Consider the following 13,743-nt stretch of genomic DNA (forward strand, 5'->3'; position numbering starts at 1 on the left):
AATTTTTTACCAAGGAAAATAAAGATGCTTGGCAGATTTTATTTTAAGAGGCTGCAGGGTCCTGTCTTCCTCTGGTTGCCATGGCAGCCATGTCAGTTTTGGAGAAGGCCTCTTGCCTGTATAATAGCAGCACTGTAAAGGAATGGAGTTGTGTTTTGCATTCCTGGCAATAACACACTCAGGCTGCATCTATGCTGCATAAGTAATGCAGTTTGACATCACTTTAACCTCCATGGCTCAATGCTATGGAGCTTTGGTGCCACAACAAACTACAAATCCCATAACTCTATAGGATGGAGTCATGGCAGTCAAAGTGGTGTTGCACTTCATCATTTCTGCACAATGGCAGCAGCCTTAGACTCCTGGGGGAAAATACTTTGCTTGCATTTGTGGTGGCACTAAGGGATCCTGTGAGCCCTATGATGATAATCTTGGACATGACCTGTTGCTTTTATTCTTGCCAGATGATTCTGGAGTCAATGGTCACTCTGACGCAGGAGCTGTGCCCCCACGCCGTCCAGGCAGCTGAGGAGCATAACAAGATGCTGGCCACTGTTTCAGAGCGTGTCACAGTACCCCGCAACTTCATCCGGGGAGCTCTATTGGAACAGGCTGGCCAGGACATTCAGAACAAGCTCAAGTGAGGAATGGCTTGACAGGTCTGGGTCGGGGACTGAGGGAGAAGGACAGGGAGAAAAGCCCCTCATTGACTGAAAGACAAAACTGCTGTCTGAAAATGCCAAGACAGTCATGCAAGCATACCCTCCTACTGTCCCAATTTGGCAGGGACAATCCTGATTAATCCTCTTTCATCCCACTTTTTAGTTGTCATAAAAATGTCCAAGTTTCCCTCTCCTCCTTCCACTTTCTCTCTTAGTCCTCAAGTTCAAGGTGCAAAAGTAGTTTGCATTCAGTAAACTCAGCAAGGAAACAAGGCAGGAGGTGGAATCTTAGCCTTCCCTGTAGGTGCAGGCAAAAGCAAACTGCTGCAATCTTTTGAGTGTTCTTCTTCATTAATAACTTTGCCATCCTTACCACACTCTAATGTTGTTTGGCCATACTTTTCCCAGTTTTTATCTGTGAATCATTGGAGGGTACATGATTATAGGTTTTGAAGAGAGGATAGGAACCTTAGTCTCCAAAGACAGTATGTCTGATTATCTTCTGACCCTCCTGACCTCTATCTCTCCCCAGTGAAGTGAAGCTGTCTGTGGTAACATATCTCACCAACACTATTGTGGAAGAACTACTTCAGGAGCTGTATCATGCCCACAAGAATCTGGTGAGGAACCCCTTTTCACTCCACCACTATCATCCTAAAACCTATACTTTTAGGAATTAATTTAATCCTGGGCCTAGCCTGGGCATTTATGTTTACGCTATGCTTGAGCCCTGGGGACATGAAGTTTTCCCAGTTTCCATTTTGCAGCCTGCAGCCCTGTCTGGAGAAGACCAGAGAGAGTCCCCCAGCCCTTGTACAGTGAGATTTTCCATCATGTAAATATAAAGACCCCCTGTGTATCTGAGTTTAGCAAGGAGACACAGCTTCTTTGCATGGCAGGAGCAAGCAGAATGTCTTTTTTCCTTTTTGACAATGAACTGAAACTAGACTACAACAAAATCAGGGTAGGATCTAAACTGCCAGCCCCTCACCTTCCTCATGGCCAACCAATCCTTTTTCCTTTCCCCATAAGTAACGCCTCCTCTTCTCTGCAATGGCAGGCCCAGAACATTGTCCACCTCCGCCGTCTTTCTGAGGGGCAGGACAATGCTGCCTTCCCAGAGCATCTAGGGAAACCCCGGCTCCATGATCGCGAGGAGACTACGGATGATGAGCTCTGCTCCAATATTGTAAGTGTTCGTGGGTAGGTTCTGGAGGTGGGCTGCCCCACCTCTGACCCTCATGTCTCTCTCATGGCTCTCTCCTGAACTGTCTGCCCACAGGACACCATGGCCATCAAGCGGCAGAAGAACTGTCGGAGAATCCGACCTGCTTCTGCTTTCATCAGTGAGTATGCTTGCTGTCTGTCTTTATGAGCATCCTTTCACCTTCCTCAGCTGCCTCCTGTCATCCTCAGCTCTTGGCAACTGTGATACAGCTGCTTGGCATTAGCACAAAAATATTTTCACTCACACCTCACTCATCCATATTTATTACTCTTCCTATTTGTCGTAGGTAGAGAAAGTGAAGCCTGTGCACTACATTTGGCCCCAAACCCTTTTTAGAGCCCTACAAGTACTGTACCTGATATGCCCCACTCCACTTGGGAGAAGAACAACATCACCTCTAAACTGCTAACCATCACTCTTCATTTTGTGACTCCAGATCCATCCTGAGTTTTCATCACTATACCATAGAGGTTTCATGGCAAGATTTCTTCAGAGGTGGCTCGCCATTGCCTTCTGCTTAGACTGAGTGTGATATGCCCAAGGTCACCCAGTGGGTTTGCAGGGCCAAGTGGGGATTTGAACCTTGGTCTCCTGGAGGTCAGGTCCAACATTCAAAACACACCACCACACTGTCTTCACTACTCTTGAAGTGGTGATTTCACTTGAACACCAATCTCCATTCAAAAAACACCTCCAAATGCTTGTAAGTGATAGCTGGAAGTGGACTTCCAATCACTTTCAGGTGCAGTTTTCCCTAAAACTCAGGCAAATCCAGTGGGGGAGGCAAAAACTGGCCCCTCTACCTGCCACACTTGCCAACATGTTAGATCATGTTCCTAAGCTGGGGTTCTCCCATGAGTGCCACTGCTGCTCCCACCATCCCAGTCTCTGTCTGACAGTGATGGAAGTGGTAGTACAATATAACTGGAAGGCATCAGCATGGGAAAGTGTCAGCTAGTTCAGCTCTAGTAAGGCCCTTTCACATTGACATCTTCTCTACCCTAGCACCATTTATCTCTATAAGCACTCAGTAGTGAGCTGCCCATCCTCACTCCTCACTCCCTCATGCAGGTGGCTCCGAACAGGAAGGTGACCTGATGGTACCCCGCATGGGCTCCCCGCTGGGCTGGATATCCTTGGCCAGCAGCAGCCAGTACTCACATTCCCGCAGCACATCCTTCGAGGGCCTCTCAGACTTGCCAACTGAGGGTGTCCGGCTAGAGCACTGCACCCGCGGGCGACCCCGGCCGCCTCGCACTGCTCCTCATGGTGGCTTCCGTTCCCACGTAAGTGTGCCGCACACAGCGTCCTGTGGTTCGGTTTTCTTCTCCCTTTTCCTTTCTTGTTCACTCACTCCTCCCCTCATTTAGCCTTTCTTGTTCCTTGAATGTCCTTTTATGTCCAGAATCTTCTTTTGGAACATTTTCTCCTTGGACTCTTGAGTGCTAAGCTGTACCTCTGAGTTAGGACATCCTTTTCATCTTGTGGAGTATAAAGAATGAGGAGACACCTGTATAATATGTGGTAAAATTAATGAGACAGTCTCTTTCACTTTATTTTTCTTTCTCTTCAGAACCGAATCCTGGGTTCTATTGAGTCCAGAGAGCAGGAGAATGGGTCGGTGCCACGAATAGATGAGGGCCTAGATGAATTTTTTAACAGGAAGGTGCTTGCTGACAACACCAGGTGAGCCCCCATCCCACATTGTCTTGGCTCTCGTGCAGAATTCAAAGCATTCTCCTATCATCATAGCATAGTGGTGGGTATAGTCCCTCTCAAAATAGTGATAGGAAGTAATGTAGAATAATTTCCTGTTACAATTTTGAGAAGGATTGCAGGGGGAAAACAGGTATTTTGAAGTAGTATGGAGTTCTGGAGTGCATATATGTGTGTGTAAAGGGGGGGGGGGTATTTTGCACGTTTTCATGCATTTGGGGACAAAATTTGCTTGAAAAACATGGTGATGTATTTAAGAATTGAGGGGTTAGAGGGACTGGTGGGGGACCTCAGAGGTCACAAAAGTGGGGTTCAAGGATCCCATAGCCCACACTTTGTTCACCCCATCATAACATCATAATAAGTCATCATAATAAGTCACAGCAAGCTTTCGTAACTTATTTTCTCCCCTTTCCTCCCTCCTCACAGCTACCCTCGAACCCCAAAGGGTTGTGGGGTGAGACCAGGACCCTCTGACTCCCTCCCACCCCTTCAGAAGAAGAGGAGAAGGGGACTCTTCCATTTTCGAAAGTATCGTAGCATCAAGGGGGAGCGGGATCCTGAGGACCTGCCCCCAAGTCCTCCCCCGCCACCGATGGGTGGGGAAGAACCAAAGCCCCCACTGCGCACGGCTGCCAGCCAAGAGGAGGAGAGGAAGTTGGGGCAGGACATGACAGGGTTGGGCATACTCCTTCCAGGAATGGGAGCCATACCTGCGGGAAGTGGAGTGAAAGGTCTGCCAAGTAGGACAAAACAGGTGAGGAAGGATTTGCCTGTCTTAGAAAATACAGTGGGCCCTTGGTATCTGCTGGAGTCTGGTTCCAGGACCTCCCATGGATACCAAAATGCATGGATGCTCATCCCATTATATTCAGTGGTGTAGTAAAATGGTGTCCCTTATATAAAATGGCAAAATCACGGTTTGCTTCTTGGAATTATTGGGTGTGTGTGTGTGTTAATATTTTCAAGCTGCAAATGGTTGAATCTGTGGATGCAAAATCCGTGGCTATGGAAGGCCACTTGTATTCCAAAGTAATAGACTACGCATACATGATACAGTTTTTGAAAAATTATAATATCTGTATCCTGCCCTTTCCATGAGACTTCAGAGTGGCATACAAATTAAATCAATTTAAGTGGTTTAAAACAGTATAGAAATTGGTAAAAAATAATAATTTAAACAGATTAGAAACACATGAAACAATTTAATGAGTTACAAAAAAGTTTAAAACAATGTATAAAGTGGGCCATCCACATTTGCTACGGTTTGGGGCACAGGGTTCCCATGAAAGTGGAAAAAAGGCAAATAAAAAAACTCTTTTTTAACCTCTCTAGGAATTTCTAGGTCCTCCAGTGCAGTTCTATGGTCCACATCTGCCAGAGCTTGACCATAGACTCATGCAAATGTCTAGAAAAGTGTTTTCTTTAGGAATCTCTAGGTCTTCAGGTGTTATTCTATGGGCAACTTCCAGCAGAGTGACTCTAGAGGACTTAGAGATTACTAGAGATATCCTATTTGACAAATCCGTGAATAATCAAGGAATAATTTACAGTGCTATATAAATAAAGCTTAATATTAATAATAATAATAATAATAATAATAATAATAATAATAATAATAATATCCGCAAAAGTCAAAGCCGCAAATGTGGAGGGTCGACTGTATATGCATTTAGCAAGGATCCTTTCCCTTTCTGCTCGTTGAAAGGGTTCCCATCCTGACATTGAGAGGATGGAGCCAGACTCGAAAGGGGTGGAGCTCCTGCAGCCATCGCGAGTCCAAGGTGTGCCCTTGCCTGGAATGGGATGCGCAAAGGGATGGAGCCTGGATGCCAAGTTGGAGGTAATTAGTGGCTAACCGGAAAGGAGGCTCTGGGAGGCCAAGAGGGCAGGTGCCATTAAACATTAAACACTTTCCTTTTGTGGACTTCCTATGCTTTGTTGTCCTGTTCTAGAGTGTGGACCTGGAGCGAGGAGGGAGCATGCGGGACCGGCAGAGAAGACGTTCCTCAGATGACTCAGGTGTATCACTCCATCATAGAATCATAGAGTTGGAAGAGGCCCCCAAGGGCCTTGATCCAGTCCAGCCCCATCTTGCCATGCAGGAAATCACAATCAAAGCATCCCCGACAGACGGCCATCCAACCTCTGCTTAAAAACCTCCAAGGAGGGAGACTCCACCACTCTCTGAGAAAGGAGTGTGTTGCACTGTTGAACAGCCATTACTGTCAGGAAGTTCCTCCTAATGTTGAGGTGGAATCTCTTTTCCTGGAGCTTGTATCCATTGTTCCATGTCCTAATATCTGGACATTGTCAGGAGAAATTCCAACAATGATGTCCCAACACCCATGGGCTTTTTCCTTTTTATTTATTTTAATTGAAAGTAATATAACTTTACAGAATTACTGAAAAATATCTCTTTCACATCTGTAAAATAGATATAATATCAAATGGTAGGGCCAATGCAAGGGGTTGGATGTTGTTGTTGTTGTTGTTGCTGCTGTTTTGCTGTTATTTTTGCTGTCTTCTTCGTGGACTTTGTGACTCATGCAAATTTTTGTTTTTAAACTGGACAGGGCAAGGAGGGAGAAAACCCCATCCTCCGCTGCAGAGTACAAAGCCAAGCTTTGCCACCATTCGGCGAGCAGAAGCCAGCTGGGACATAGGTTAGTAGTGTCGGCAAGATCTACAGACCCTAGTCTTTCATTGCTTTTAATGTCTTTGTTTTTAAGCTAAAGACATTTGTGTAGAAAGACCATTCTATTAAGTCAAAGGCTTTCATGGCCGGCATCCATAGTTTTTTGTGGGTTTTTTGAGCTATGTGGCCAAGAAACTTTTCTGGAACATGGCCATATAGCCCAAAAAACCCACAAAAAACCATTCTATTAACATTTGCTAGCTATGATTGAAGATGTTACTGAGGTTTATATTCTGAGTTTGGAAGGTCTGTAGGGAGATTTCAAGAATATACTTTTAGCCAAGGCTGCTGTCATACAAACCCAGTTTGGAGACTGTCAAGTGCTTTTCACCCGATCTTGGGAAAACTTACTTAATTGAGCATTGCCTCCCAGAATCCCGCAGTCAGTTTGGCAAGTTGAGTTCTGAGAGCTAAAGTCCGAAGAAATAACTTTTCCCCAGCTCCAGTCTTTGGATGATCAGAGCCTTTGGCATTCCCATTTAGGTGCATGATGAGGTCTGGATACTAAATTGAGCAGTTTCCTATCTCATAGCAGGGGAGTGGCGGAAGGGATGGTGCATGATTTAATTTGAGCCAGATAGATTCATGCTCAAAGGAGCTCACCTGTCACTGACTGTGATAGCTAGATAGAATCACCATGTCCAGTGGCAGTGTATGTCTTTGGCAGATGCTAGAGACAATCAAAGATGAATACCTTCACTATATTCAGCTTGTAGATTACTTAATGCCCTTGACTAGCTGGCACTGGAACAGGGGCATCACAAGGGAGGTGCAGACTACACCCATGACACTACTGCTCCCCAAACATCTGCCTTTGGGCAGAAACAGTCTGTGGTGTTTGTCAGCATTCCTTTAAAATGTTGGAACTCAGCGGAAGAGATAGTGTTGAGTGGGGCAAGGCCCAGTGAGAGGAAAAAGGAGAGCCCTCAGGGCTTTTAAATAAAAATTAAAACTTTATTTGAAAAAAAATCATATCTTACCAAATGTTCACTTTAACTACATGAAACTATGTATGTGTAAATTTTCATTAGATATATGATATTGTAATTTAAAAGTATAATTTAAATTTTGCTAGTTGTTGAAGTCACAGCTTTTGCCGTTACATTCAGTGATATATGAGAATTACAGTTGGCCCTCCGTTTTTGCGGGGGATCCATTCCAGACTCCTCTTCCCCCGTGAAAAGGAGGCTCACACTTATTCAAATCCCATAGGCTTGAATGGAGTGCGCCCCTGTGTGCACAGCAAGGGTGTGTGCGCCAGGTGCATGCACCATTACAAATAGTAGAGGTCACCTCTCCATGTATATTCAAGGGTGCATATCTCAGATCCACGCATTATGAGGGGCAACTGTATGATATATGAGTAACATGAGTACAAAAAACATTACTAAGGATTCTATATGGGAGGAGGTCAATGGGGGGGTGACACCATGAGTTCTCACATCAGGTGATGCCAACCCTAGTGACACCACTGCACTGGAAACAAGATACTGAGATAATGCACCCTTAGTCTGAGCCAGCAAAGTTGTTTGGCCCATTCCTTTGTTAACTCTCTTGACCAATAACCTAACATGGGACATCAAAACAGATTGGTAATGGCCAACTTATCTGAAGTCAAGAACTTTTTAAAGGGGTTGCTGTACTGTTTCTCTTCTTCTTACTCTTCAACACACGCAGCTGAAGAAAGTTCCCCACGGGAGACCAGGGACAGAGAACCTACCCAAGATAACCCCCCAGAAGAAAATGCTGCTGGGACAGATGAGAAAGGTGTCATTGTCTTCACACCAAACTCTGAGAAGGACCAACCGAAGGCACCTGCCAAGGCAGGCAAATGGGGCTTGTGAGATTTGAAAGGTGGAGGTGGGGGGAATTAGAGAGGAGCTGGTGGCTATCTTCAGTCTTGTGCACTTTGGAATCAAAGAAGCTTCCCAGTTCAGTCGCTGATGGGTGGGTTGGGGTGTTAACTGGAACAACTTCAGTGAAGAGAAGAAAAGGCAAAAGTGAATAACAGGATCCAGCCAAGGGATGAAACTGCTCTCCCCAAAGGTTTGACCTAATCATTAGTGAAGGGCAGTGGGTGAAATACAAAGGGATTAGAAACTGATAATCTTAGCAGTGATCACTGAACATTAGTTAAGAGACAGATAAGGGTATTTTGCCATTCATAAGCAGATTAACTTCCATAAGGTGAGGAAAGAGCGTTGTCCAATCCAAATAGCATTTAACATCTAAGTGAACTTTATTTTGTGATGGACTGAAATAGGATGAGCCAGCATAGCATAGTGGTTTGAGGGTTGGATTAGGACTCTGTGACACTGTGGTTCAGATCTTCACTCAGTGATAAAAACATGCTGGGTGGCCCTTGGGCAATTCTCTCCACCTCAGAGGAAGGCAATCACCAACCTCCTCTGAATAAATCTGGCCAAGGAGAGGGTCACCCGAAGTCAGAGGCATCTTGAAGGCCCATAAAAACAACAACAGAAATAGAAAGGCCAGAAAGAATAGAAATGCAAAAACCACAGGTAGCGGAAATGATTTAAAGAGTGGTAAAAATGCAAAACACACAGTTGGAAGGTAATCCTGCTAAACCTAGACAGATGGACAATTATTATGCAGTATTTTGTGAAAATCAAAGCTCTTCTCTCTATTCAAGCCACAGGAGATAAAGAGCTGAACATTTTGCTAAGACTGAATTCTTTCTTTGCTGTTTCCCATTGCAATCTGTTTTTCCCACCCTCAGAAAGCAATTTTCCCCGTAGAGGTAATTGTGAAGGCCTGCAAACTGGGAAGCTTTTCTTTTAGAAGGAGCGTGCAAGCTTTTGTCTTCCACAGAATCTTCCATCAGAGAGAGAAGGAGGACGGGGGCATAATGTTGTGGTGGTGAAATTCTGCAGCCCTCTCTTTATCTCCAGAGGGCTTTAAAACATACTCTGTGGCCTGTTACAGACAGCCAAAATAAAGCTGCTTCAAGTCACAGTGGAGGTATGCTGTTTCAATGATGCATGCGTCCTAAGAGTCCAGAAGTCGCACCCAAAGCCACGCTCCATCCCTAAGGACTGGAGCGTGGCTGTGGTGCGGCTTCTGGACTCTTAGGACGCATGAATCATTGAAACACCATACCTCCACTGTGACTCAAAGCAGCTTTATTTTGGCTGTCTGTAACAGGCCTGTGTTTCTAGCTCTTACAAATCTGTCCCTGCCTTTTCCTCCATGTTGCAGCAATTCAGGGAGCCCCCATCCATCCCTCGTCCTCCCAAGCCAGTCGCCCTCCCACGGGGCCGAAAACCCCCCAGCCAGCCGGAGAGGAGCCGTAGTAACGAGGAGCCAGGAGTAGCGGGAGGGTCCGTCCTGGAAGATACACGTACGTGTCCCCCAATAGCCCAACCCCGGCGCAGACCCAAGGAGCAAGAGAATGAAGGTGACGTGAGACTAGGCTGGGTGGCGGGAGAGAGTCTGTCTTCATTCCATTCATATCTGGGGCTCATCAGCATGGGACAAAATAGGAGGGGTAATTTCCCTTTTCTGGAAGCACTGGTTTCCAGATCGTCTGAGGTTATTTCCCTCTCCACTTCTAGGTTTATTTAAAGAAGGGTCTTGGCAAACGTCAGGGCTCTGGGATGCTGGAGGTTGCAGTCCAAATAAGTCACTTTCTCCAGCTGTGCTCTGCAAAGTGGTATTCACACACTCATTTATATCACATGCTTGATGTAAATTGGGGCTACTGACCAATGGATAGCTCCTAGTTTGCACTAACAGTGCAAACACATGGCATATTTTTTTCCATATTTTCTTCAAGCAATTTATTTTCTTTGAGGAAGGGGACGAAATGAAATAAACAGTGTGCTGGTTAGGAATGGAAGGGTTACAAGTGGAAGGTGATCTTTCCCCTGAAGAAAACAATTCCATGAATGGTTCATGGCAATGGAGTGATAAAAAGCCTTACCTGGGGAGCATCCTTGACTCTCCTAGCCCAGTTTTGTCTAGTAACAGATTTCCCAAGTCCCCTGCCCCCTACACCTCGGCTTTGAGATTCTTTGTTTTAAGATGGAGATGCCATGGAGAACATATAGGTCTCCAGATGTTGTTAAGTACATATAAAGTTGCCCTTCAGCTGAGACAAACCATTAATCAGTCTAGCTCAATACTGTGAAGTTTGACCAGAGGTTATGACTTTCTGAGGTTTCAGGAAGGATTCTTTTCTAACCCTTTCTGGAAACCTTTGATATTTCCTCCTGGTGGTCTCCCATCCAAGGACTAAGCAGGCCCAAAACTGCTTAGCTTCCAAAATCAGGTAAGATTGAGTATGTTTAGGGTGCTATAATGACTGTTGGATTGCAGTGCTCACCATTGGTTCTGTGGGCCAAGCTGATAGGAGTCCAGCTACCTTTCCCCTTTGTAGCCCATAAGATCATGTGCCTTCAGCCCAGGAACTGTGGATCCTGACCTAATTAACCAAGTGCTAGATTAGACCAATTTAATCAGCTGTTGAACATTAGGTCTGCACTGATGTAAAATCCCCTTTTGCCAGTGGATCAACTCTAGTTAGAAGAAGCAATTTGCTTCTAGTCCAGCTCTATGACGATGTGTGGCAAATTCCAATCATTAGAAACATTCTGCTTCTTTGGTAATAAATAATAATAATAATAAATTTTATTTCTACCCCGCCCTTCCAAGAAATGATCAGGGCGGCTTACAAAGTTATAAAAAACATTACAATACAGGTAAAATTCAATCAACAGTTAAAAACCATTATTACAAAAGCCGGAACAGGAAGACGATAAGTAAAAGATACATCTACCAGGGGCAATAGAAAAATGCAAAAACAATCATCAATCCAGGGTCAGAGGAAAAAAAGGGGCAGGAGAAATAGACAAACAATTTAAGGTGGGAAGGCCAGCCGAAATAGATATGTTTTCAGCTGTTTTTTAAAAACATCTAACGAGGCGGCGGAGCGAAGCTCTGCAGGGAGCTTATTCCAAAGTACAGGGGCAGCGGTGGTAAAAGCCCTCTGTGAGGTTCGGGTCAGATTGGACCTGGGAACCTCCAACAAGTTGGTCCCAGAGGTTCTGAGTGTGCGGGGTGGATTGTGTGGGGAGAGGCGGTCCTCCAAGTACCCTGGGCCCAAGCCATTTAGGGCTTTATAGGTCAAAACCAACACCTTGTATTGAGCCCGGAAGCGAATAGGCAGCCAGTGAAGATCTTTTAAAACAGGTGTTATATGGTCCGACCTGGAACTACCAGCGACCAATCTGGCTGCCATATTCTGCACTAATTGCAGCTTCCGAGTTTGGTACAAGGGTTGCCCCATGTAGAGCGCGTTGCAGAAATCCAGACGAGAGGTTACCAAAGCATGTACAACAGATTCTAGGTCCTTTCGGTCCAGGTAGGGACGCAGCTGGCGTATCAGCCGAAGCTGATAACAGGCACTCCTGACCGTCGCATCCACCTGAGAAGTCAGCTGGAGCGACGAATCAAGGAGTACTCCCAAGCTGCGCACCGAGTCCTTCAGGGGGAGCGTGACCCCGTTCAGGGCCGGGTGACTCCCAGAATTAAAAAGACCGTGCTGGTGGGGGAGTTCTGGGAATTACAGTCCCAGAAGTAATTTTTCCAAGTTCTGGAAAGTCTGCTCAGTTGAATAAAAAAAAAGGCCAAGCAGTATGTTTATATGCTCTCTGTTTGTCCACTTGGATATGAGGCCAGAAAGGTTTTGGGGTTTGGGGACTGAATTGCCACCTGAGCTCCCAAGGTCTTTATGTAACTCTCCTGTACCATGATAAGGGTGTTTCTTAAGAGGAGTTGAGGCATCTAGCAGCCAGTGCTATAACAACAGATCGAAGAACCACCTTCTGCTATGGACCCCACAACAAACTCCAACTCCCAGAATTCCATAGCTTTGAGCCAGAGCTGTTAAAGCGGTGCCAAACCGGGTTATTTCTCCAGTGTGGATGCAGCCTGACTCTCTCTGTTTAATGGTAAGGGGGAAATTAGACCCAGACAGGGCTCTCTAACTCTCTTGTTTTCCTTCCAGGGGACCCTGAGGTGGGAAGGAAGGCAGCCCCTCTCAAACCAAAGAGGACGCGACGAGCGCAGTCATGCGACAAGCTGGATTCGGATCGGTGCCGGAATCTGGGCTCTGGAGGTGAAACACAGGACCTTCTCCCACATGCACAGACAGCATGACAGGGGCTGGGGAAAATAATAGGGAGAAGGAGGCACTCTGTTTCTCTGTGTATGTTCAGAGGCATCCTTTTCTTTATTGAGGGTGTATGCCTTGTTCCTGGACTGGATCAGATTCTGGAGCTAAACCCCCGCTCAGGTGGCACTGTCCGCAAACTGCTTTGGGAGTTTTTAGGCCAGGGAAGAGTAAACACACACACACACACCACCCATTTTTGCAGCTCCTAGACCACCCTCCCCAGAAAGTAGCAGTAAATATTTTACTTTAAAACCCATCTCAGCCAGGAACACACATGCCTTAGGCCTGCAAGGAAATGTTGCACGCAAAACTTGGATGCCAGCAATGATGGGAATTGTGTGGGAGAGTTTATGGTAAAGCAAAGGAGGGGGAACTTCTTTTTTTGGAGAATTCTCCAGATTCCAGGAAGAAACAAAGGGCTTGGATGAGGGCAGTTTATAGGGGTATTTTAATTTGTGGGTTACTGTATATACTCATGTAAAAGTCCAGAAATTTTAGTCAAAAAATTGACCCCCAAAACCCGAGTCAACTTATCCACAGGTCAATGTAAGTACTGTACTTTAACTCTTATTTAAAAAGGACCCATGCCCTGGTGAAAATCAAGAGCATAATCTGTCCTGGAAGCATTGACACCCCCCACCCTCTATTCTCTCATCTCATCCTTTAGGATGAGCACAAACACTTGTGCCTGCTGGAATTTTGTAAGTTTTCCTTTACTTCATCCTTTAGATCCTTTGTCACATGCCCCTGAGTTTTACCCTTGACTTATACACAGGTCAAATCAAAATCCATAATTTTGGCCCTAAAACTTACCCTCGAGTCATACATGAGGTCAACCTATAGTCGAGTATATATGGTAAGTCATTGGGGAACATGATGATGATGATGATGATTTCTCCTTGGCTTGCTCAAATCCTCCCTTCAGAACACTTTAATTTATTTTAAAGTGTTGCAATGAGCTTTCCTTCCAAGCTGTTTCCCATGGCTAACCTCTCATATTTCCCTTTCTCTCCTCTCCGCACATTGACCCCCCAGGTGCCAGCGACACCCCCCTGCCTGACCCCCCTCCTCCCCCTCCTGACTACCACCCCCCCACCTGGAAATCTCGCCCTGCTGTTTCCCAGCCTCTCCTTCCGGCAGATTGGACAATGGGTAGGTATAGATGGCCTCACGGGCCCCATTACTGGACAATGAAAGAGTCACACCAGTGCTTTCTCCCCTCTCTGCCATCTCCCTTCTCTCC

The 13,743-nt window shown here is 45.7% G+C and overlaps 1 protein-coding gene across 3 annotated transcripts in view; it reads left to right on the forward strand.

Annotated features, from left to right (window-relative positions):
• The window catches only part of CARMIL3 (capping protein regulator and myosin 1 linker 3), a 68,304-nt gene that overhangs the window by 53,864 nt on the left and 697 nt on the right, over positions 1–13,743 (forward strand). The window contains exons 27-40 of one of the 3 annotated variants that reach the window (XM_089479903.1): positions 465–640; positions 1,195–1,282; positions 1,723–1,851; positions 1,945–2,008; positions 2,962–3,176; positions 3,464–3,576; positions 4,036–4,363; positions 5,315–5,449; positions 5,562–5,628; positions 6,183–6,272; positions 7,982–8,127; positions 9,524–9,722; positions 12,333–12,443; positions 13,536–13,652. In XM_089479903.1, coding sequence (XP_089336029.1) covers positions 465–640; positions 1,195–1,282; positions 1,723–1,851; positions 1,945–2,008; positions 2,962–3,176; positions 3,464–3,576; positions 4,036–4,363; positions 5,315–5,449; positions 5,562–5,628; positions 6,183–6,272; positions 7,982–8,127; positions 9,524–9,722; positions 12,333–12,443; positions 13,536–13,652 — 1,978 coding nt within the window. The remainder of the gene's footprint in view (positions 1–464; positions 641–1,194; positions 1,283–1,722; positions 1,852–1,944; positions 2,009–2,961; positions 3,177–3,463; positions 3,577–4,035; positions 4,364–5,314; positions 5,450–5,561; positions 5,629–6,182; positions 6,273–7,981; positions 8,128–9,523; positions 9,723–12,332; positions 12,444–13,535; positions 13,653–13,743) is intronic. The other 2 variants (XM_089479905.1, XM_089479904.1) reach the window with 2 other exon arrangements.

Source organism: Sceloporus occidentalis, unplaced genomic scaffold (genome assembly GCF_023333645.1).
Source record: "Sceloporus occidentalis isolate IW3139 unplaced genomic scaffold, rSceOcc1.0.p SCAF_14, whole genome shotgun sequence".
NCBI classification, from domain to species: Eukaryota; Metazoa; Chordata; class Lepidosauria; order Squamata; family Phrynosomatidae; genus Sceloporus; species Sceloporus occidentalis.